Source organism: Parambassis ranga, unplaced genomic scaffold (genome assembly GCF_900634625.1).
Source record: "Parambassis ranga unplaced genomic scaffold, fParRan2.1 scaffold_61_arrow_ctg1, whole genome shotgun sequence".
Taxonomy (NCBI): Eukaryota; Metazoa; Chordata; class Actinopteri; family Ambassidae; genus Parambassis; species Parambassis ranga.
Window position 1 is genome coordinate 117,032 of NW_021144807.1, and position 23,523 is coordinate 140,554.

The 23,523-nt window shown below is 45.0% G+C and overlaps 4 protein-coding genes across 7 annotated transcripts; 3 read left to right on the forward strand and 1 right to left on the reverse strand.

The window, feature by feature from the left end:
* Positions 1–393: 393 nt before the first annotated feature.
* On the forward strand, positions 394–2,592 carry LOC114431197 (guanine nucleotide-binding protein G(I)/G(S)/G(O) subunit gamma-5-like). 2 transcript variants are annotated; one of them, XM_028398803.1, is made up of 3 exons: positions 394–599; positions 1,424–1,552; positions 1,689–2,592. In XM_028398803.1, the coding sequence occupies exons 1-2, from the start codon at positions 507–509 to the stop codon at positions 1,547–1,549; spliced, it is 219 nt and encodes a 72-aa protein (XP_028254604.1). In that variant the 5' UTR covers positions 394–506; the 3' UTR covers positions 1,550–1,552; positions 1,689–2,592. The 2 variants fall into 2 exon arrangements, with proteins under 2 accessions (XP_028254604.1, XP_028254605.1); XM_028398804.1 differs by having other exon boundaries at positions 1,702–2,592.
* A 330-nt stretch (positions 2,593–2,922) lies between these two features.
* Positions 2,923–13,999, forward strand: LOC114431211 (histone-arginine methyltransferase CARM1). 2 transcript variants are annotated; one of them, XM_028398815.1, is made up of 16 exons: positions 2,923–3,104; positions 6,476–6,601; positions 6,891–6,997; positions 8,435–8,539; positions 8,657–8,767; positions 8,876–9,053; positions 9,186–9,276; positions 9,663–9,744; positions 9,827–9,912; positions 9,990–10,079; positions 10,170–10,307; positions 10,422–10,511; positions 10,630–10,742; positions 11,239–11,316; positions 11,432–11,500; positions 11,595–13,999. In XM_028398815.1, the coding sequence occupies exons 1-16, from the start codon at positions 2,963–2,965 to the stop codon at positions 11,732–11,734; spliced, it is 1,746 nt and encodes a 581-aa protein (XP_028254616.1). In that variant the 5' UTR covers positions 2,923–2,962; the 3' UTR covers positions 11,735–13,999. The 2 variants fall into 2 exon arrangements, with proteins under 2 accessions (XP_028254616.1, XP_028254617.1); XM_028398816.1 differs by having other exon boundaries at positions 6,479–6,601.
* Positions 14,000–15,641: 1,642 nt separating this feature from the next.
* LOC114431217 (protein YIPF1-like) lies at positions 15,642–20,697 on the reverse strand. 2 transcript variants are annotated; one of them, XM_028398825.1, is made up of 9 exons: positions 20,564–20,697; positions 19,776–19,841; positions 17,562–17,713; positions 17,416–17,496; positions 17,231–17,318; positions 16,936–17,052; positions 16,689–16,855; positions 16,347–16,529; positions 15,642–16,270 (listed from the first exon to the last, which is right to left on the reverse strand). In XM_028398825.1, exons 2-9 carry the CDS (start codon positions 19,804–19,806, stop codon positions 16,181–16,183), a joined length of 909 nt encoding a protein of 302 aa, XP_028254626.1. In that variant the 5' UTR covers positions 19,807–19,841; positions 20,564–20,697; the 3' UTR covers positions 15,642–16,180. The 2 variants fall into 2 exon arrangements, with proteins under 2 accessions (XP_028254626.1, XP_028254624.1); XM_028398823.1 differs by lacking the exon at positions 20,564–20,697 and adding an exon at positions 20,031–20,291.
* Positions 20,595–22,051, forward strand: LOC114431218 (mitochondrial import inner membrane translocase subunit Tim29-like). Its single transcript, XM_028398826.1, has 2 exons — positions 20,595–20,734; positions 21,320–22,051. The coding sequence occupies exons 1-2, from the start codon at positions 20,629–20,631 to the stop codon at positions 21,976–21,978; spliced, it is 765 nt and encodes a 254-aa protein (XP_028254627.1). The 5' UTR covers positions 20,595–20,628; the 3' UTR covers positions 21,979–22,051.
* Positions 22,052–23,523: the final 1,472 nt, after the last annotated feature.

Consider the following 23,523-nt stretch of genomic DNA (forward strand, 5'->3'; position numbering starts at 1 on the left):
AGTTTTCCCAATGAAGCAAAAATAAATGTATGATCACCACTGTGATTATTATAGACAATAGAAGCTGTTGACTCCACTCTATTAATTTATATATTTGTAAAAATAAAGAAATTAAACCCCCTCCCTTTTAAGGTTTGCTTGATATTCTAATGAATTTAGGCCACATCATGTTTTCAAAAACAAAATAAAATGTAACCCCATCGTCACACGTTATTCAGGCGTGATCTTTATTGGGTGATTCATAAATGATTCTTTCAGGGTTACATGCAATAATCATGTAATATCCAAATGCAGTTATTACTAGTTACTACTAGTGTTATTGATATAACAACCGGTGTGAGGTCCACTTTCTCCGCCATGAAGACGCTTTTTATTTTGAAAGTTTGGACCGGAAGAAGTGTTTCCTCGCAGCCAGGAGCTGAAACAGAAGACTCGGCTGACTTTCTGCTTCTTCACTCTGCGTGTGTGTGTGTGAGAGAGAGAGAGACTATTAATCGGATTTAATCATGTCAAACAACAGCGCCGCCAACAGCAGCTTAGTCCTTGCCCAGAAGGCAGTGAAGCAGCTTCGCCTGGAGGCCAGTGTCCGGCGGATAAAGGTAAAAACTTTAGAGTTAAACTTTCACATCTTAAAGTTTGACACCACCGTTAAAGTTTACTGTAAACTCTGCTGCGCGCGTGACTCCTGCTCTCGAGCGCATCCTGAGCTCTAATGCGGCGCGCGAGGCAGCTAATTAAGCTCTGTCAATTAGCTGTTTGTTACACAGCTGCAGAGAAAAGTCCTTGAAAAGTCCAGCTCAGAGGAAACTGATGGAACACAGAAAGAAGTCAGAGTCATAGTTTCAGTGTTAGTCGTTCAGAAAACATGGGGTGTGTGACTTCCTGCTGTGCCGGGGCTGGAGACAGACGTCTCTCTGCCAGTGGAGCACAGTGATCGCTTTGTTGATTGTGCTGTGTGTGTGACTGCTGTGATTCTTGGTGGCTCCTTATTTTAGAACAGTCATGCTACTTGAAGTGTCTTGGAGAGAAGGGGTGGTGCACTCACAATAAAGAATTATTACAGAGAAGTTTTGCACACAAACTTCTTCCAATTAGTTTCCCATATGAGACTGTGTGTGGGAATCACAGCCACTTGATAAGGTACTAACCCTTCTCTGCCAGGTTATCAGCTAGCATGGCCATTCATTGTGTCATTGTGATCACTGCTGTCATGCTGTTGACGTCACTATGGCGTCATCAGGGTTATTTTCTGGGTCTGAACGTGTTCACGGTGAAAAATCTTATTGTGCTTCAACATGACATCTGGAACAACATGTATCTGACACCATGTTGCAACAACAGTCTGCAGTCCACAGGATCACAGCTGGAGCATGTCGAACCTCAGCACCGCTGCTTTAACACTCCTTCTCTTTACATGGTTCAGGTTTCTCAGGCTGCTGCAGAACTGAAGGCCTTCTGTTTGCAAAATGCCCACAAAGACCCTCTCCTGACCGGGGTGCCCTCCAGTGATAACCCCTTCAGGCCTCCCAAGTCATGTGTCCTCTTCTGAGGGGTGGGCATTGCTCTTTTTTACACTGATAAATCTTTTGAATACTCTTAAAATATCTGCTTTTCTTCCTCTCTTCTGCCATGTTTTTTTAAGAGCACAAGACACCCCTGCAAGCTAAAGTTCTTTCTCGTCTTTGCAGGGCACCTGATCAGGGCTCCTGATCATTCCCATGTGGATTTCTGTCATGTGCACTGCCGCTGCTGAAGATAAGGAAGACAAGACACTACACACACATTCTGGGATGGTTGTCTTTGTGGGGACATTCCATAACACCTTTCCCTGACCCTAACCATCACAACTAAGTGCCTAACACTACAACCAGGTGTAAGCCTTCAGCTGTTTAAAGGGGTATCCAAACGGTCCCCACTTTGAAGGTCTGAAACTCAAACTAGTCCTCATAAAGATGGTTAACTCACAAATACACACAAATTCATATATTACACGCCGTTTCCTGCTGGGTTTGGATTTAAGTCCATGTAAGGACGACATGTTAGTAATACTGGACACACACAGGCGGCTGTCGGGTGATGCAGCTAAGGAGACATTTAGTCAGTGTTTTGCATTTATGTTGGCAATTGTGTTCAATCTGTTCACACACAAGGTCACCTGTCCCCTTTTAAAGCCATGACTCTGTTGTATGACCTGTTGGTGTTCACTAATATCTTTCCACTGTCTTTTCTACATATGTTTTACATTTAAATGATTGCATTTGGCGTCACTGCACTGACATTTCCTTTCAGACACAGCGAGACAAAGTTCAAAATAACAGCTGATGTTTATCTATGCTTGTTTATTTTGAACGACAGCTGTAATCAATTATTCATTATTAAGTCATTATGACTAATCTTTTAACACACTGTAGCATACAAATATCTTCTTATCTGTTTCTGTTCTAATTTCTGTTTTTATGTATGTGAATTTATGAACAAGCATGTTATGTTATCTGACACATCAAATTTGTCTTATTGCCTGTACCATTGCTGGAATCATTTTGAATCATTTTCTCCAACTGCTGATTTGAACACATTAAATTATTATTACTACAATATTTTTGTCAAGAGTTTTTTCTTTTAATAATGCAGCTATAAAATGTGTCGTTACAGTTGTTTGATTTTTTTATATGTATATTTTTATTTTTGTATATTTTTATATATATATTTATTTTTTTTATATGTATGATTTAAATTCTGTTTTATTTGAAGGATTATTATTTTTTAGAGATTAAAAACGTATCAAAACTCTGGATTGGATAACGTGTTTCATGACGTCATGGTAGTAGTGTTTACGTAGTACCCTCTTCGCGACGCGTGGTGTCGCTGTTGGAGCAGCTTATCACGCTGGTGCCCTAACTGCCTCCAGCAGTGCGTGGTTGGACGTGAGCGCCACCGACCTGTCTCTACTTCCAGATCGAAGATGGCGGTCTCGGTGTTCCGCGGCGTGCGGCTCCTCTCCATTGGAGACGCGAATGGAGACATTCAGCGGCACTCGGAGCAGCAGCCCCTGCGGTTAGAGGTGAAAACCTCACAGGATTCAGCCCTGATCAATCTCTCCAATGGTGAGTTGACCTTTTTGCTGCAGCGGCTCCTCCGGACGCTCGGCCTCTCATTTAACTGCTATTACTATGCAATGCTAACGCTAATCTGGTTAGCGTTAGCCTCCAAGAAGCTAGCCCATCTTGAGAGACCACGTCGCCTCCCCCTGCACGAGGGAGCCCCGTAAACTCTTCTGATTTTCGCTAACTTCGCCTCTCACACATTATTATAAGTTCACCGCCTTAGCGGCCTTAGCGACCACAGAAACACACCGCAACAGTTAGCTCCGTTAGCCCCATCAGTGCAGCACAGTAACGGACTTTAACGCTAGTTAAACAATGCTACTAGCTAACGTGCAGCAGCCGTTCGGATCTAACGTTTTCTGCCATTGACGCTTTCCCCACAAACATCTGTGGTACATCGCCCTCCTTATCGTTTACAGACCCGAGTATTTGTGTGTTTAGCTCGTAAACTAGCTTCTCTGAATGCTTGTGGAGCCGAGAGCAGAGGGCATCACTCCTGACCCGGGCCGCCTCTGCTGCGGTCTCTCTGTGGTTAGCCGTTAGCTTATAGAAAATCAAATGATACTTTTGAATGCGTGTACTTGTAGGAAGAAAAAATCTGTCTTGGTGTTTAAATGTGGTGCAGCGAGACCGGGCCCTCATTACTTATGCATTCATCTTTGTTCTCATTGGAACAAAAGCCGGGTCCCCGCCGCCTCCTGCGTCCCTCCTGCGGGGGAGCAGCGTCACAGCCGCGCTGCTCTTCAATGGGATGTCCCGCTGAAAAGAAGCGCTGCTGCGGGGTCCAGCCTGAAAGAAAGGCACGGCTTCAGAAAAGGATTCTTTTGAAAGGAGTTCTAGTGAATTATATGGAGGACCCCCCCCAACACACACACACACACACACACACACACACACACACACAGCTCATTGAAGTGCAGCTACTAAATGAACAACCTTTAATTATGAGTGGAAATGCATTACAGTTAAAGTGTTAAAGTATATAATAGTAATTGTAATGAACTGCCCAAAGTTAGATATAGGAATACTCAGTGTGAAAGGTAATAAAATTATCATAATTTAATCTATAGTCTTGTGGCATTATGGTGCATTTGGTAATTGGACACCCATGTATAGCTTTAGTCATATTTAAAATGCAGTCATGTCGTTTCCTGGTACTTTTTTTGCAAGGTTTTTAGGCATCACTGCTCAGATTGTTATGATCGGTAGGCCTTCTCTACATCAGCATGATCATCCCTGTAAGATAGCCCTTTAAAAGCATCAGTGTGAAGTAAACTCGTGTTTTCATGTCAGAAATAAGGCTTTGGTAGCTGTAAGAAATTTTCATTGTAAAACAAGCAAAGCTCAAAGAATTGCTAATATGTCTCAGTGCAGTTTAAGCTAAGAAGATGTCCTAATTAGAATTCTGTTTTCTGTCTGATTGGTTTTCTTTCATAAGAGCCACCTCGGGCTGTTAGTGTGTGACTGCACATTGTCCAGTAACGTACAAAGGCTGTGCATTCACGGTGCAGAGCCCCAGGACCAAGCTTCACGTCCATTTCGGTGTGTCTGAGCCAGTGAGAAAAAGACGTGTAGAAGAAACAGCTTAGTGAAAAATAAGCAATAGTGATTGTTTTCAAAGACGACAGCTGCACTGACTCGTTTCGCTGAGGTTCCAGTCGGATATCATCGGGACAAACAGGCCCGTTTCTCTCACTGAAATGCAGAAGTAAAGAGAGGAAGAGGGAATTTTTGTTTGGTTAAAATAAAATGTCATTACAGCAATTAAAGGGAAGGCCACAGATTCAACACAAACTCAGCCAGTTTAACTTTGGTGATGCCAGGACAAGGACAAATCCCTGTGACATGAAAAACTGCATTATGACCTGCAGTGTGCAGCCAGTCTGCTCCTGACTTGTTGTGAGTTTGTGTATCAGGTATTGAGGGTAGTATGTGTGTTTGTAGGTCAGAGGGAACACACACGACACAGATGTGGCGTCTGATTTCAGTGCAGTATTTTGTGATTGTTTTTGCGGGTTAAAGTTATAAATAGGACTCGCACTGTGATCTTCTCTGTGGGACTGTGTTCTCTGAGATGGGTGAACATGTTTGGTGCATTTCCTCCTTTGGCAGCCACTTTGCATACAGATTTCTTTTTTGCAAACTGGATATCCATCCTTGCGGATAACTCCCTCCTGTTCGTTTTTGGGATATTCAAATTAATCCCATGCTGCTTGTTTTAATTTTGTTTTCAGTAGGGGATAGAGCCTTGCTTCCATTTTCTTTCTGCTGCATGTGTGTCTGACGGGCAAGGACGCACCGTCCAGTTGCATTTATTTAAAAAAAAAAATACCATCAATAAGCAAATAAATCTGATATGATTATATCAGATTATATCTGGTGTTCTGCTCCTGTCCTGTCACTGGTTCAGCAGTGTTAAGTGTCTGACTGGAGAACTTGCTGAGGTGCATGGCTGGCTTTTGTCCCAGAAGATGCATCTCTCTAAATCTGAGGTACTGCTCTCAATCCCTTAATAGACGCTGGATTAGCTCAGGCTGCTTTATGAGTCTTCACTGTTGCAGCTTCACACTGCTCGTGCTCTCCTGCTTGGAGAAATATTTGCTTAGCAAAGTTTTACAGAAAGGATTCTGTCTGCCTGAGTTTTATTTCTGGAACTTTCTTGTTATTGTTGCTTGGTACATATATTTATTAAAACCAAGGAACACGTGAGGTGTTTCTTCTGCTGGAACATTAGACTGTAGTATTCCCTTGCACTGAACATGCAAATATTTTTTTCAAGCATCAAATATTGATTAATGCACAGTAGAAAACAGCCTGCAGCAAATGCACCGGTTCCTCCTCTTTGAGGAGCATTTTATTGACCAGCTGGAGAAGACAAACTGAAGAATGACCGAACCTTTAAAAATATTTTTTGGAGAGTGTTTAGGGACAGGGTGATACACGGTTAGTGTTGGACTGCTTGTTGGGCTTAAGCCAGATTACAAGAATTTATTCTTGTATTCCTGGTGGGCTGATAAATAACCTACATATAGATTCCCCTTAACTTGCCATTTCACATCCTCTTGTACAGACAACATTTAGCCTTTCTAGAGATCCCTCTGCAGCATGTGTGCGCAGAGATAAAGAGGCTGAGGCTGCATTGTGTTCATCTCTCCCACACAGGGACGATGAAGCTGAATTATCAGGCTGAATGTGTGAGTCAGTCCTCTTTGGTTGTCATGCAAAATGCTGGTTACTAATGAAATCAAATTTCAAAATCAGCGTTAGGCACCAAGGAATCCACGCGTCAGAAAGTTGTAACAGCCTTTGCAGATTGTTCATATTGTTTCAGACATGCAAGTTAACTCTTAATTGTCTCCCATTTTTCCAAGGAGAGGATGCAAGTGTATTCAAGTGTTCAGTTTCCAGGGAGACGGAGTGCAGCCGCGTGGGGAAGCAGTCATTCATCATCACACTGGGCTGTAACAGCGTCCTGTTGCAGTTTTCCTCACCTGCAGGTACACACAAACACCTCGACATAATGAGACTTGCTGCACAAAGTGTAAGAGGTAGGAAAGCACAGGAGCACTTTTTGTATTATCATGTGAGTCTAGGAACATGGAAGTGAATGCTTTGATCTAACTTCCCTTTATTTAACCTTAAACCATTCCAGCTGTTATATATAGACATATAGACAGCTGTTTAGGGTCGGTCATCAACCAATCTCTTGCTGATAAAACGTCTCAGACACAAGTTCAACAAAAGGTAAAGAACAACAACAACATGTAAGCGTGTGCTCCGTTTCAGACTTTCAGTCGTTTTATAACCTCCTTAAGAACTGTCGTGGGCATCTTGGTGAGAACTCGGCCTTCAGTGACAGAACAGAGGAGTCCTCTGCTGTACAGTATTTCCAGGTGAGACACACACACACATTAATCTGATGTCTTGGATTTTGAAAAAGGGCATACTAGACTTGTGTGTGTCTTTAATTCTATCAGTTCAGATTGACAGGTTTGTGACACACGCTGCCTTTAAAGCAGAGAACAATAATCACTGTTGACTATTTTTAGATCATTCATTATTGGGATGTTCACTCAGTAAGAGGCTGTTTTTGACTGCCAGTCTGTCCTTGGGGTTTAAAAATACAGCAGATCTGTTCTGAGTGGTGCCTTCCTTCCTACTATAGCAATATATGCTGCTCGCATAAAGCTGGATCCATACTCCGCGAGACAAAGACATTTTCCCCCCCTGCAGACGTTACGCCCACAAAATGACGTCATTTTTTGTCTCTGACCGCCCGCTGATCCGCACTCCTGTGCACAGGGTCCGGGCCGAACTTTGTCTTTCAAGGCTGTGCGGCAACCATGCTGTGATTGGTTGGAATTTATTGTGGGCGTGATGAAGTGGAGAAGCGCAAGAGCCTCTCCAGGTATATAGGTAGGTGTATAAACAGCACTGATTCAGCAGATTTAGATAAGACCATACTGGTTTGCATGATGAGCAATAAAAGAAAGAAAGAAAGGCAAGTCAGGGTGATGTGTCACCAATAACTCCAGACAGCCATTCACACATACCAGATGGTGACTGTTATTACCATTCTATATACTCCTACATACCCGGGCATAATAGGCTCGTTAACAATGTCTGTATATCTTTGCTATTGTTACTTTTAATGTCGCATCTTCACAGCTCATCACCGGACAGTTTGAAGTATCGCAGGCACATTGGAACACAGTAGATGTGCAAATGTGGTCATAAAGGCACAAACACTGAATCTTTGCTATTGTTACTTTTAATGTCGCATTTTCACAACTCATCGCCGGACATCTCACGCTGTTGCAGGAACCCTCTCTGTATAATGCCCTCTTGCCATGGCACAAGTCCTTGTGGTGTGTTAAAAACTCAGTAAAGTCTTTCCTTATAGTTTAGTGGGCGGGCCGTATGAGGAGTTCTGCACACACGCGTCTCGCGGAGTATGGTACCTCAGTGCGGAAAAGACCTTTTTTTTGTATCTCTTACCACCCGTGGAGCGCGTTCTCCGCTCTTTGTCTCGCGGAGTATGGATCCAGCTTAAGGTCACTGTGGTATTATTGGTGAGGCTGTTTGTAACATGTCCATCTGTTTCGATGCTTTGTGCTTGGATCCTCTCCAGTTCCCCTCACAAGTTTGTGTCTCCAGCCTAGCCCATCAGCACTCAAACATCTCCCAAGTGGTTTTTTCTCATGTTTTAAAAAGAGTACCTTCCAAATTAAAAGCCTCTTTATGAGATATCCAGATATTTTCGTATATCCAAATAGTTGCTTGAATGATGTTGCCTTCGCTGACCAGTTTCTGTTCTTGGATTTCTGCAGTTTTACGGCTACCTCTCCCAGCAACAGAACATGATGCAGGACTATGTTCGGACAGGGACTTACCAACGGGCCATTCTCCAGAATCACACTGACTTTAAGGATAAGGTAAACTGAGCATTTAATAAATCCGCAGTCTCCTTTTTGTGCACTTGAGCTCTTCTTGAGTGGAGAATTTTGCCGCTGTAGGTATTGCTTGTAGTAACTGTAGGCTCCTTTCTCCAGGTGGTGCTGGATGTGGGTTGTGGCTCGGGAATCCTGTCTTTCTTTGCAGCTCAAGCTGGAGCCAGGAAGGTCTATGCTGTGGAGGCCAGCACCATGGCACAGCATGCTGAGGTACACAGATTTGTGCTGGTTTCATTAGCCTACAGTCTGGCTGACCTTTCATTTAAATGTATAAAAAGGAGCGACCTGGTCCTAGCTGAGGTATTCTTTGCCCTACAGCTTCTGGTGAACAGTAACCGTTTAGGGGAGCGCGTAGTCGTCATTCCTGGGAAGGTGGAGGAGGTGACGCTGCCTGAGCAGGTGGACATCATCATCTCAGAACCCATGGGTTACATGCTGTTCAATGAACGCATGCTGGAGAGCTACTTGCACGCAAAGAAGTTTCTCAAACCCAGCGGTGAGTCGTTTTTGGGACCTGATTGCATTGGAATGTGGAAAAACCAGATAAGAGTAGCTGTTGAATCTTTGGCAAGCACACACAGATGTAAAGTGTATGTAGCCTAATATTTTATGACTGTGGGTGTTTCAGGTAAAATGTTCCCCACGATCGGAGACGTCCACTTGGCCCCTTTTACAGACGAACAGCTCTACATGGAGCAGTTCACCAAGGCCAACTTCTGGTAAGAAAGGAAAGGGGGTCCTTCCGAGGAGAGGACACAGTTTAACTTTATCTTTAAGGAACAGTATTCATAATTTATGTGAAGCCATCAAAGCCCACAGTACTCCCCCTGTTGTTGACATTCAGTGGTTGTGAACTCAAAGCACAGGTCCTTCTGTTGTATTTAAAACCGGTTTCCTCTGTACGCTCGTCTTTGGTTGGCGGACTGGTTCTGAAGTGAAACAAACAAAGTTGGAATCGTTTCTAAGGATTGTCACTGCACTAGTTTTGTGTTTACTCTGCTATAAATACGGTGGATGTGGTGTAGCATCTAAAGCGCTGGAGCTGTGACACTGATGATTAATACAGTGGGGCTGTAAACAAAAACCAACTCTCATTTGCCTTCAGGTACCAGCCCTCCTTCCACGGTGTAGACCTCTCTGCTCTGCGGGGGGCAGCAGTGGATGAGTATTTTCGCCAGCCGATTGTGGTATGTTTTCAGTCTGTGGGAAAAGTGTGTGTTTTTGTCAGAACACTAATAAAACCTGAGCTGTTCTGCTGCTTTCCCGCAGGACACGTTTGATATCCGTATTCTGATGGCCAAGTCGGTCAAATACACAGTCAACTTCCTGGAGGCCAAAGAGGAGGATCTGTACAGGTGTGTGTGTGATTTAATGTGTGCACATGAAGTGGATGAAGCGGTCTGTTTAACAAACGCTTCCTTCTTGGTTGCAGGATAGAGATTCCCTTCAAGTTCCACATGATGCACTCAGGTCTGGTGCACGGCTTGGCTTTCTGGTTCGATGTGGCATTTATGGGATCAGTGTAAGTTGATCCTGCACGGTCTGAAGCTGTGTCTTTGAAGGAGTACTGTCGTACACTCACACATCCTTCTCGTGCCCTCTAACCCTGCAGGATGACAGTATGGCTGTCCACAGCTCCCACAGAGCCTCTCACCCACTGGTACCAGGTGCGCTGCCTCCTGCAGTCTCCCCTCTTCACCAAGGCTGGGGACACACTGTCCGGCACTGCGCTGCTGGTTGCCAACAAGAGGTATGATTGTCACTTTGTCTTTGCAGCATAATGGTTCTTGGACCTAAGCATGTATCACTAATAAAAGCTTGCAGGATGTGCATTATAGTGTGTCCTTCCTCTGCTTTCCAACAGACAAAGCTATGACATCAGTATTGTTGCCCAGGTGGACCAGACAGGATCAAAGTCCAGCAACCTCCTGGACTTGAAGAACCCCTTTTTCAGGTTAGTCGATTTCTTTATTGCACACGTGGATCTGCATCACACCGTTCACACAGTGTGTGGTTAGAAGCACATGTCTGTCTTCTCTCATGTCCAACCGGTCTGTTTTATGTATGTGCAGGTACACAGGCACCACCCCCAACCCCCCTCCTGGCTCACACTACACCTCCCCATCTGAGAACATGTGGAACACAGGGGCGGCCTACAGCATGAGTCAGGGGATGCCTGTATCAGGTGAACACACACAGAAACACCGGTAGATGAAAATGATCTTTCATCTGTTCACCAGGGCCTTCAGGTTTGCCAGCAAGTTTAGAGCAGGTTTAGTTGACAACACTGGAAGCTGCATTGACTGTGCTGTCAATTAAATAACTGAAAGGCCCTGCTCACGGTGTTAAAGGTCAGGCTGCTCCCGAGGTGTGAGAGGCGCTATAGGATGGCTAGTCGGAATGTGTGAAGATCAACATCACACATGTGAGAATGTGGACGAGGAGTTTAATCATGTGGCGTCATACTTCAAGGGTCCTGATAACGTCAAAGGTCCAAGCAAGGTCCAAGGCGGTGTCTGTGGGGTCATACGGTTAACCCCTTTGGCCTTGTGCCTGGTGACCCCTGTCACTCAGTGTCTGCAGACCCTCCGCTGAGGAAAGCTGTGTATCATGAGGGGAAAAAGGTATGTGATGTCAGTCTGTAGTAAATGATGGGTCTGTTTCCTGTGCTCATTCTTCAGGGATGCCAGCAGCTTATGACCTCAGCACAGTCATCGGGAGCGGGCAGTCAGTGTCTCACAACAACCTCATCCCCCTGGGTATGAATCATGGCTGCCTCGTGTCTCGTGGGGCAACATGCCTCCATCTCTTACCTAATGTTCAGCTGGTCTCAGCGCCTACACTTCAGATGACATTGTTCCTCTCTGATTACAGTGAACACAGGAATTGTAAACCACACCCACTCCAGAATGGGCTCCATCATGAGCACAGGAATTGTCCAGGGTAAATCTTTCTGAACACACTTTCACTTTACTGGTCAACAGAATGTAACCCCGAGCACACTCAGTGTTGACTGTAATGCCTTTGCTTGTTCCAGGAGCCTCTACGGGGCAGTCGGGCCCCAGCAGCAGCGGTACTTACTATCCCGTCACCAACCAGTTCACCATGGGGGGTGCTGCCATATCCATGGCCTCACCTATGGTCATCCCCAGCAACACCATGCATTATGGCAGTTAAAGACCTAATTGACCTCCCGTGCCCCCGCATGACAAGAGAACCCTGATACCCCCCTCAACCCCACCCCGCTCCCCTTGACTGACCCACCAACTGCAGCCAAAACCAGTATACCAAATCCAGTGCTGTGCTGGCACTTCCTCCCCTTGTCCCCCTCTTTCTACTGTTGAGTCCATCACCAGATGAACGGTTGAACACTCGTATCCGTCCAGTCTCGCTAAAAGCATCAGTTCTCCCCTCACCTTGGATTTGTTCGGACTCTCCTCTCTGAGATGCACAGCCGGTGTCACCCAGCCTCCCTGGATTTCCACCCTTGCTTTCTCACCTCGTATCTTATTCCCTCCACCCACTTCCTTTACTGAGTTTTTTTTTCTTTTTGTGCGTGTCATGACCATCCAAGTGTTTGTCCTCCCTACGAAGCTTGTTGCCAGATACCAGCATCAGTCCGTTACCGTAGTTCTCCACACCTCCATACCAGAGCAACAACGAAGCTCCACATTTGTACCTTAGGACATTATCATCATCCTGATCATCATCATCATCAGGGCTTCTCCTGGGCTGCCACCTTGGCTTTTCATATCAAATCCATCCTTCAAGAGACTGACTCGTCCCAGACAGACGTTCACTCTGCTCACTCCTCTACATGCACACATGTAGTTTGGTTTTAGGCAGGAGGCAGATATATCACAAATCAACCTCTGCCTCTTAGCCGATGTTCGGGTTCTGCTAGGAAGCATTTGATTTTTGGGAGAACGACACACTGGTCACCTTCCATGCTGTGAGGAAATGATGAGGAGCTGTAGGTTGTTGGTTCTAGTCCTCTTTGCTGATTCTTCAGCACACACTACATCGACTGGAAGTGACGAGGCTAGCCGCTCTTTCATGCTAGCATTTTAGTGTTCAGTAAATGAGTAAAGTCTGTCTTTTAAAACTTGCATGAATTTATATTAAAAGTTGTTGTTGAAGTTGTTAGCACAGTTTTTGTTTATGGCTCTTTAGCACATGATGTGAATCCGCTAGTTGCTAGCCTTGTCTAGTAGCATATATTAGAACAGGTAATTACCATCAAAAAATATCGGCCACTGATATTAACTTAACCAAAACAACAAGCTAAAAGATGGTAATAGGGTGCTGGTTGATAAGTATTGAAGATGTCATTGAAAATGAATGGATCCTTTAATGTAACGTTTCCTATGATGATGCATAGTTTGGACCTGCTGCAGGTTCTGATTTAAGACCTCAGAAGATTTCCTCTAGAGAACACTTCTTGAAACTAAAAGGTGTTCGCCCAGGTGGCAGAACGAACCTGCTTCCTCCTGAGGTCTCTCTGAGGTGGCACACTCACTTCTGCCGTCTAAAAATAAAACAAAAGACGGCTTAAAAATGAAACTAAAGCCTCTTTCACAACTTCTCTCAACATTTCTGTGTATGTAGTTGGTTTTGCTCCAGGGAAAATGGTCACTCTGCTGTTGACCTTTAGGGATGGGCAGTCTTAAATTTCTAGGGACCTATTTGAATTTATTCCTTATTCCCAACATGGAAGGTGACCTATGGAACAATCTAATGCCAAAAACTTTTCAACTGTCCATGTAGAACCTAAGTAGTCCTGTACCCCTGTAACATGAAAAACACGCCCTGCCACATTCGTCTACTCCTGCGTTACCCGTTTCTGTCGGAGAGGACATCCCAGCAGCTTCTCTCCATCCTGTCATGTGTTGAGCCAGATTGCTCCAGCACAGTTGGAAGAGGAGGATTTGGAGAACAAACCAGGACCACTGACCCAGGAGGAAGCCAGCTGGCTGCCGGAAAGAGAAAAGCTGTGCTGGATTGGCAGCGTCATAGTTTACATCCTCACTTCCCTCCCCTGCGTCCCCTCCTCCCTCTTTAGAGACTGAGACTGTCGCAAAGAGACTTCTGATGTCGAGGGGTGGGAGACGGGGCCAGTCCACCCACCTCCCTCCTCGTCTGTTCACTATGTATGACCTCCAACATATCATTGCCCCCCCCCCCCCCACTGCACCCAGCACCCTTGCCCAACTTTTATCAGTCAAGGAAAGAAAGACTGACACATTTATGCATCGCTTCCAGTGTCACAACTATTGGAATTTATGACTTAGTTGTAAGAGAGATGAGGAAAAATGTCTCTTTGTAGGATTTACCTTTTGTTGTCTTTATTTTTGTTTTGTTTTGTTTTGTTTTTTTCCACAAAAACGACAAACAATTTAAAAAAAAGAGCAAATTAAATGTGGCGGAGAAGTTCCAAACTCACTCTGGAGTCAGGTGTTGTAGTACTTCTGGTTTGTCGAATGTGGACACAGCAGATGTTAGCCTCTAGTCATCCTGTCCCTTTTTGTCTGTGTAGTCAAATAGTGGCATCCACTTTGATTATGAAAAAAAGTGTCATGTTCTGTCATTTCTGTGTGTTGACCAACCAGTAATAACACCTTTCTCACTGTCTGACACTGACTCTTCTGCTCCAGACACAGATAAAGTCACTGTCCTGAAGACTGTGGTGGTGGTGGTGAGCATCATGGAACGCAATTAGTTAGCTTAGCATAAAAACCAGGAAACAGTGGCTGCATTTATAATTAGCATTCCCAAAATGCTGGGCTGTTATTTCTAAGTCATCACTCTGTGATCTAAACACTATTCTGATCAGATACATGTGTACATACACTTGTGATTTCTTGATGACCTTTGGCAGCTGTTTCTAGCTTTACACCTGATGAGGAAGAAGATTCATCCACTAATTCAGGATGTGTAGAGAAGATTGAAGCAAGGCGTCTGGACTTGTAGAGTTTTCTTGAAGACGTTTCACTGCTCATCCAAGCAGCTTCATCAGAACTGATGAAGCTGCTTGGATCCAGACGCCTTGCTTCAATCTTCTCTACGTATGATGACCTGGATGACTGAGAATCTTCATCAACAATTCAGGATGTGTTTTGAATTTGGCTAATTCTCACCATATGAGCCTTCACTCCAAAAGAACGAGCCTGGTAAGTAAATCAAGATCAGGGCTTCATTTCTGAACTTGAGGAGGACTCCTTGGGTTTTGATCAGCGTCTTGAGAACACAGCAGAGATGACTGAAGAAGTCACCAAGGTGTTGTAAACGGTTAGTAGGTGGGATGTTCAAATGTTAGGGTTCTACAAACAGCAGCTTGAGGTATTTAAGATGAGAGGAGATGTTGATAGTGCAGCCATGCGTAACCTTTTTGCACTGACCTCTCAGCCACAGGTTCAAGCAACGTACTTTTCTAATGAGCCAGGTTACCAGCCTTCCTATGATTCTGCCTCCTTCAGGTCTGAAGTGATTCACGCCCTGTGTTCCTGTGTTTGTCAGCAATGGATGATTTATTTTTTCTCTTGAAGTGGGAAGGCTCCTCTGACTCATTTGTTGTAGGAGTTAGGATGATCACGAGTCTCACTGAGTCAGCAGAAGCCTCCTCTTGTTTGGCTCTGGATGACAGATGGGCACAAGTGTCGAGCAAAGAATTCATAATCTAGACGGAGACAAAGCTGACGCAGCTCGGTTAAGTCATGTAGGTTAAAACCAGCCAGGGTGATGTCTTTAATCGGATGAAACGAGTCCGATTGAAACCTCAGATCAGACGCTCAAGTACACACCAAGTCAAAAGAACTCTTAAGTCTGTCCTCGCATCAAATATCTGGTGAAGTGAGATTAGGCCAAGTCTGAACACATATGAAGCTCATTAGACTGAAGTCCTGATGGCTCTAAGCCACATAGGTCTCAAGTCTGTATATTTCATGTATATGTCAGTTTGCAGACGAGTAGCTGAGTGATGTCTGTAGTTGTCAAAGTTTATCTTAAAAGTAATGTTTGGCTTTCTTGGCTTCAGGTTTTCTGCCTTTAAGTAAGGACAGAAAATGCTACAGACACTGACGAACGATGAGGAGTAAGGTTCTAAGTTTATTAACAAAAACCCTCGACAGTGTCACAGCAGGAAATAAATACAGGTAGCTCTGTAGACATAAACCATTTTCTCTCTTTACAATACACAGCAGCTGAAGTCATTCTGTAAGTGATGTGGTGCCAGTCCTCCAGTCTTCATTCATTTAAACAGCAGCACAGGCTAAAACGGCTTCTTTCTACCACATGTGATTGAAGCTGGCTGAACATGGGAACACGTTGACAGGATGTAAAGCAGCAGCAAGCTTCAGATTTTCTTATTTATGATTAATTCTTAATATGATGGAGATCACAGTGCCAAGGAAGCCATTTTGAAGCCCCACATAGTGAAAGGTCACAGTAGGAATTAATTAAACAAGTGCTACTTCAGTCACAGTAGAATCACTTCAGGACAAACTAAACTGCACACACAGTCCCAGCGCTCCCATCAAAGAAGCTTACTACAGATCATACAGCAACACGGGCTCGCCAGCTGTAAGACTGATTCCACACACACACACATCTCTTCCTTTGTATTGGTCAGTGAGCTGTGGTGGCCAGTGTGATGTGAGCCGGGGGAGGCGTAGTCACGGGTGAAGGTACATGGATAGCCGTCTGAAAAAAGTACAGCTGAAACGATGGACAGAGTGAGTCAGTATCGAGGTCGAATATTTTTTTGGTGAAGGTGTCCCAACGGCTCACTCACCTTACAGCCGATTGCCAGGAGCGTGTGCAGAACCACGATGGTCGCTACCGTGGCCACAGCCATCACCTTGGTGTCGTCACGGACGACAGGCCAAAAGGTGAGGACCAGGACTGAGCCTGAGATCACCATGGCAACCAGGATCAATGTCCAGCGCAGCCACTCAAAGGGTATGATCCATAGAACCTGGTGATGACAGTCAGACTAAACAAACGGGCTAAATGGACAAATCTATAGAGCGGCCATCTAAGCAGGCATGTGTGGCTTTAACTCGATGGAAAAAAATCAAACTAACGATAGACTGTATAAACATAACAGAAGCGTATGTTTGGTGCATGTACTCACAGATGTGGGGATGTAGATGAAGAGGGAGTAGCCATAAACGCACACAGTCTCCAGGAATGAGTAGCCTCCAACCTGCCTCTCGGTCCCTTGTCTCCACGTCAGGAAACCCCACAAACCGATCGGCACCAGCCAGGCGTACACGAAGATTACGACTGCCGCTATCGTCACTGTCATTGTGCCAGAGAAAAGGATGAAGCTATAGTAACGGACTGATTCCACTTGATCAGGGAGTGTGAGCAGAAATCACCTCTGTGGAACTGTGGTCTGTAGTGGTAGGCTGGGTCTCCCATCTGACTTAGGAAGGAGGACAAGTTTCCGCTGATGGCTACTGAGAACACCAGAGTCACACAAATCCAGAACGGACCTATACAAACACATACCTGTACATTACTATGACTGGAAATCAGGAGTTAACGCTTCAGTCCACCCTCTTCACTCAATTAAACTTCGGTTTTTAGTGTGATTACATAATGCACTGTATGAGCAGTTAAACCTTAACTTCAAATCTAATCGTTGAACAAAGAATGTCTGTTGTGGCTCACCGTACAGATCTGGGTTACTCCTAAGGTGGTGTTTAACAAAGTTTCTTCCAGGTAACGGCATCACTGATCCCTTAACTCTATCCAGCACCTGCAACACACGATAAGCACTTTAACAGAAGTACCAGTACAGCCTGTCAAACAGCAGCCACGCTGTGTATTTGTGGACAGGGCGTGGTGGGTCTTACCTGCACTGTGTCCACATTGAAGAAAGACTGATAATACTCAAACGTCCAGAAGCCACTAGTTGGTTTCTGTCCTCCTAGGAGCTGGAAGCACAGACACCTTTCAGCTGCTGTCCAATCAAAACGATAGACTTATCTTGATGCATTACCTCTGAACTCTCTTCCTGACCCTCCTCGTCCTCTGATAGGTCTAATTTTACATCCTCTCCTCCTGCAGCTGTGTTCGGGGTGTTTGAGGCAGACATGCTGAGTGTGGAGGCCCCTGGATCTGCAGACAGCAGCTCTGCTGCTTCCTCAAACTCTGCAGACACAAAAGCAGAAGCAGCAGGTAAGTACTGCGTCTGCACCTCTACATACTAGGGGTGGGACGGTTCAGGAAAAAAATCTGAACCGTTCAGTACACATGTTTCGGTTCGGGGCGCGTGTTCTGTTCGGTTCTGGACATGCACTTCAAGTAATACAGGGAGGCGTTTTTACCACAGCATGGAGACGAGTGTTGGCAACTGGGCGTCTCTCTCACTACATTTGGTGCTTTCCAAACCTTTTTTTTTTTTAATCAAAAGCAACTAGTGACTCTCTGGTGACGTTTGGAGACTGACGTGAAATCATTCTGCCGTCAGCTACTGTCCTCGACAAGCAGCGGCCGTGAGCTCCTCCCCCGCCTCAAAACACTCACAGCCGGTCAGTCTCTGTAGCTTCATGCAGCAGGTTCAGCTGCAGGCGGAGCAGAGACCTCAGCACTCTGCATCCAACCGTGGGCAAAGCTGCTGCTGGTCCCGTCATGGTTACAGAGCGGGATGTAAACAGCACATTTCAATGGCAAAAATAAAATAAAACCACGGACATCAGCACTGTTAGCTTAACCTAGCGTAGTCATAGAGTTCAGTCTATCCAACTAGCATGTAATGAGCAACGGTGGACAAAGCAACACACGTTCTCTGTCTGACGGTGTGTGTCTGTCTTTGTACGCACATCGGGCCTCTGTGCACAGACAGCAGACAGAAATGACATGCTGCAAATAAGATCAATAACATGAGCTGTTCAGTTTGTTAAAGAACCAGGTGTAGACCTGTTCTATAGGAAAGGGTCTTAAATGGCTTCTGTTATGATCTGGTGCTATATAGAAATGAAAAAGAAATGACTTGACCTGATATAATGATGGAAACACTGACCTGATTCATAAAAGTGTTGAATGTTGGATAATTAGCCTGTATTTTATGCTCATCTGGTATTTCCAGAGTGTTAAAAGTAGAAAAAACCTCAACAATGTGAATCGAACCGAACCGAAAACCGTGACCTCAGAACCGTGATACAAACCGAACCGTGGATTTAGTGAACCGTTCCACCCCTACTACATACACTAAGGTGCGATTCCAATATTTGGCCAGCAGATGTCGCCTAAACATCGAATCAGGGAGCCTGAAACTTTGTGGATTATCTTGAAACACAGTTAAAAAAAAAAAGAAAAAGAAACAATGCATGTATTTATGTCTTTATGTATGTCTTTATGTATGTATGTATGTAACTCTTATGTATGTACTCTTACAAATACCTGGGTGTTCACCTCAACAACAAACTGGACTGGACTCACAACACAGACGCACTGTACAGGAAGGGCCAGAGCAGGCTCTACCTGCTGAGGAGACTGCGGTCTTTTGGAGTGAAAGGGGCACTCCTGAAGACCTTTTATGACTCTGTGGTGGCATCGGTCATCATGTATGGTGTGGTCTGCTGGAACAGCAGCATCACTGAGAGGGAGAGGAAGAAGCTGGACAGAGTCATCAGGAAGTCCAGCTCTGTCCTGGGCTGCTCTCTGGACTCAGTGCAGGAGGTGGGTGACAGGAGGGTCCTGGCAAAACTAACATCCATGCTGGACAATGAGTCCCACCCCCTGCAGGACACCCTGTCAGCCCTGCAGAGCAGCTTCAGTGGCAGACTGCTCCACCCTCGGTGTGTGAAGGAGAGATACAGAAGGTCTTTCCTTCCTGCTGCTGTCAGACTCTATAATAAACACTTCTGATAGGAGCAATACTCACACACCACAGTGTGCTTTTATTTTACTGTTATTTATTTAGTTGCACTATGTACAGTTTATAAACCATTTCTACCTCCACTCACCTGTGCAATAACTGTTAAATATGTAAACTGTTTATAATGTATATATCTTTTATTGGTAGCCTATTTTATATTGTATATATCTTTTTCCTAATTTATCCCTTGCTGTCTGTATGCCGTTGCAAAAATGCAATTTCCCCATTGTGGGACTAATAAAGGTTTCTTAATCTTAATCTAACATACGGGGAAAGGAAGTTCCACAGGAAGTGGAATAATACTAATAAAAAGATCTGCTGCTTTGATGTTACCTTGAAATTGTAGATCATTTGGACTGGCCATTGCTTCCGCGGACAAACAGCACCCTCATGGAAGACCTGAGGGAAACAAAAAGTTCCCATCACATCTCCCAACGTAAAAGACGATTCCATTCATTTACTAAGCAGGAAACACATTGGATACACTGTCCAGAGCTTCACAGCTTCAGCGTAACGTTATAAGTCCTCAAATCAATTTAGAAACTACCCAACATTGTTAACCAGAAAGCGTGTATTTAAACAATCTACCTGTCCGAAGCAGGATGTCCCTGATGATGATGAGGACAGCGGCCACAGAGCAGACGGCTAACGCTACCAAGCTAACACGCGCACTCGCACCGTAGTTTTACATTTGTTAGGACGTCTGATATAAGCTAACACAACAATAAACAATAGTGTGTGCGTACGATTAACAAGCTGGTATAAAATAATAACAATATGCTACTAAAGCCTGGCTCTCATAGCCAGCGCAACTGCTGCTACTGCTGTCAAGCTCAGAACGTCTTCCGGTACACGTCACCACGTAAACAAAGCTGTCACGTGAACATGTTCTTCTTGAAAATATAAATACCGTCTAATGATTGTCATGCATAATATATTTTTCAATACAAATTACGTCACAATTCTCCATTTTGTTTGTTTCTTCATTTTATTCATATTTTAGTTTGCTTTTCATGCCTAGATGAGAAAAGCGGAACCTCTGCAAAGAAAAGCCGCCTGTCGGAAGACCAAAGGCCGAACAACGCAACAGCCGCCATTTTGGTTCCATGTGAGTTCCTTGCCTGACAGCCGCCGGGATGCCAGTTGTGCTTGAAGGTGACCGCCGTAGTGAATAACATTAGTCGAAATGGCTTCGTGGCGTGTGGCGAGGAGGATGTTCTGTGCTGCGGCGGAGGCGCCGGCTGCCCCGGGCCCCAGCAGCCGCTGGGAGAGGCTGAAAAGCAGTAAAGCCGGTGAGAAACTGCTCGACTCGTACACGTTAGCTAGCTAGCTAGTGTAAGGTTACAGCAACACTCCAGCGTTAGCTCGAAAGAAAATAAGAGATGTTGGTCACAGCTGTGTTATTACTCAAATATCCGGTGTAACTTAAAATATTACCCCACATCAGAAGGTGTAGATGTTCATTTCCTATTCTTCTAACCCATAGCATTGCTGCAAACTTCAGAATCAGAAATACTTTATTGATCCCAGGGGAAATTGCTTTCATTCAGGCAATCCAGCCACAAAAAACAGGTTAGAAATATAAAATAAGGTAAAGATAAGTTTAAGCATGCTCTTTATACCCTGGCAAACATTGGCAAATAAACAAATATGCTATTTCCTGCTAACATGCTATCGGTGGTAAAAACCAACATGTACTGAATCTGCTTTTTACCGTTGACAGCAACTTTCCAAACACCATGTAGGAGGAGTTAGGGTTAGGTTAGGTTGTTGTTAACCACTGCACTCCACACTACACGCCCCCCTTCAACATCAGAAACCTTTCTATGCGTTTTTATCAATGGCCCATAAACCCAGCCTTCTCCTGTTGTGTGCAGGTGTGTGGTGCCGCAGCCTGGTCTCTGACTACAAGGAGGCATGCAGAGAGATGGTCGTTGGTGCCTGGGAGAAGCCGCTCAAAGCCTCAGTGTATGGGACGTTACTGGGTGGGGTCTTAGCCTGCTTCTACTCCAAACCCGACCGCATGTCGTTTGAGGCTGACCTGCTGGAACGCTCCAACCAGCTGTGCCTTCTGTCCCCATGGATCCGCAGTGGCACATCTGATGGCCACATCCAGACTCTGGTGAAGCTTCGCAACGAGGGTCGTCTCCGACACGCCAGCCTGGGGGTGCTCTCGGTGATGTATCGAACCGACTACGACCCTGACACCATGCTGTATGAAGCCCAGTGCTCCAATCTGTCAGTACCTTGGAGGGAACTCCCTCAGCGGATATTAGACATTGGATTTGTTGGCCGCTGGTGGGTGCTGGACTCAAGGATGAAGGACTATGATGTGAACAATGAAGAATTTAAGCACTTGCCAGCATACATGCAGGTAACATCACCACCCAGCATTCAGGAGGTGGAAAGGAACGAGAGGCTGCACAACGAGTCCTTGTTACCGCTGACTGTGGAGGACGAGGAGAAAGAAACAAAGGTGGTGAACAAAGAAGAGAGCCAATCACAGCCTGTGGTGGAGAAACAGGCTCAGGCTTAGGCTGTTCAGGACATCACATCACACACAGCAGCGCAAACACATTCTGGATTCAGGACTGTAACAGCTTTTATTTTGCAATTCACTTAAAGCGTGTGTCAATAAATCTTGTTTGTCTCCTATAACATGCAGGCCGTCATCCTTCACTGTTAAGAGATTGTCAGTCAGAGATTCAGGGTGTTTCAGATATGAAGCTGGTCAGACTAATGGCAAACGGTACGTGTCTCTTCGCACTGATAACCTGAGCCACAAGAAGAAGGAGATGACACCATAATGGGGTCAAAGGTGGCCCACGATGTTGCTAGTGTGACTCAGTGGTACGGGCGATCTGATGACATGGAGGAAGTCACAGGTCAGAGGCCAGTCTGTGGTTTCAATAGTTACCTTGTTTCTATTGATCAGCTGACATGCTGTGTTTGGATTGTGCCACCAGGGGCAGCCTAGGGCAAAAAAACTAAAAATGTAGCCTCCATGGTGAGACGCCTTGAGCTGCATGACAGCTGCATTGGTAAAGACAATACATTACATGACTATTAGTTCAAGTCTCTGCGTTCACAGCGATATTATTAAATGATGGACATTCTGTTTGTCCTGTCTCCTCACGGTGCAGTGTGCCTTCCCTCTAACCTAAAGTGTATTGAATGAAGTGCCGCCGCTCACCCGGCTGAATTAGAAGAGTGTTCATTAGTGTAAACTGGCTGTTTTAAGCAGATTCCTTTACACAGTAATTACACAGCTTCCATGACCTGTTAAACGTCGTTTCTCACAGCATAGAGGTGAAACCGTCACGCAGACCCTCACATGTGAACGATGAAGCCATGGCACTGGTGCAACTGACACACCGATGTTATTCCTGCTAGCCGCTGTCAGCAGGTCTAATGTTAACCTTTATTTAGCCTAATAACATTATCGGTTCGGACATTCATTCAGAAGGTAATGGTGCAAAAGAGAAGGAGGTGTCATAGGAACTAATCCGATATTTGACAAATACAAATGTACAGGACGTGCGGTCCATGTTTCATCAAATCCTTTTCTCAATTTTATGCTAAATGTTTGAAAAAATATTGGCAAAGCATCCATTTCTTATTTCAAGAGAAGCTCTTCTAGTGTGTGTTGAACATCATCAGACTTTAGCTGGCTCCAGATTAGTGAACAGATCCATCGGTGCTTGAAGGTGCTGAGTGGAAGGTTTGGCTCTTCGAGGTTTTTACCACAACATTCTAGGAGAAGCTGTGTAAGAGGCTGAATATTGGTCAGTTCTGATCTTTTCTGGTGTCTACCCCCTCCCATCTTGTGTTGCATCCTTCGACCGTCCTCTGTCTGCATCACCCTCCATCTTTGCCTTATGGCCTCTATCGACCCCTGCGCTCCCATCCATCCTGCCCCCTCCTCCACTCAGACAGCAGAGTCTGTCGGCCCAAGGGGTCAGTGAGGGCGGTCACTGTCAGGTGGTGTTTGCAAAACATGCTGCTTTTTTTTTCAGTGCGAAGACAAGACACACATCACCTGACAGTGATCAAAGAAGAATCTGCAGCATTCCACACATGC

Coding starts and splice junctions, on each gene's coding strand:
- LOC114431197 (XM_028398803.1), top strand. CDS start 507: ATGTCAAACAACAGCGCCGCCAACAGCAGCTTAGTCCTTGCCCAGAAG. Junction 600..1,423: donor CCAGTGTCCGGCGGATAAAG/GTAAAAACTTTA, acceptor TACATGGTTCAG/GTTTCTCAGGCTGCTGCAGA.
- LOC114431211 (XM_028398815.1), top strand. CDS start 2,963: ATGGCGGTCTCGGTGTTCCGCGGCGTGCGGCTCCTCTCCATTGGAGAC. Junction 6,602..6,890: donor GCAGTTTTCCTCACCTGCAG/GTACACACAAAC, acceptor GCTCCGTTTCAG/ACTTTCAGTCGTTTTATAAC. Junction 8,540..8,656: donor ACACTGACTTTAAGGATAAG/GTAAACTGAGCA, acceptor TCCTTTCTCCAG/GTGGTGCTGGATGTGGGTTG.
- LOC114431217 (XM_028398825.1), bottom strand. CDS start 19,806: ATGGCCAGTCCAAATGATCTACAATTTCAAG. Junction 17,714..19,775: donor AAATGATCTACAATTTCAAG/GTAACATCAAAG, acceptor TTGTGTCTGCAG/AGTTTGAGGAAGCAGCAGAG. Junction 16,271..16,346: donor TCCTGGCAATCGGCTGTAAG/GTGAGTGAGCCG, acceptor CCATCGTTTCAG/CTGTACTTTTTTCAGACGGC.
- LOC114431218 (XM_028398826.1), top strand. CDS start 20,629: ATGGCTTCGTGGCGTGTGGCGAGGAGGATGTTCTGTGCTGCGGCGGAG. Junction 20,735..21,319: donor GCTGAAAAGCAGTAAAGCCG/GTGAGAAACTGC, acceptor TGTTGTGTGCAG/GTGTGTGGTGCCGCAGCCTG.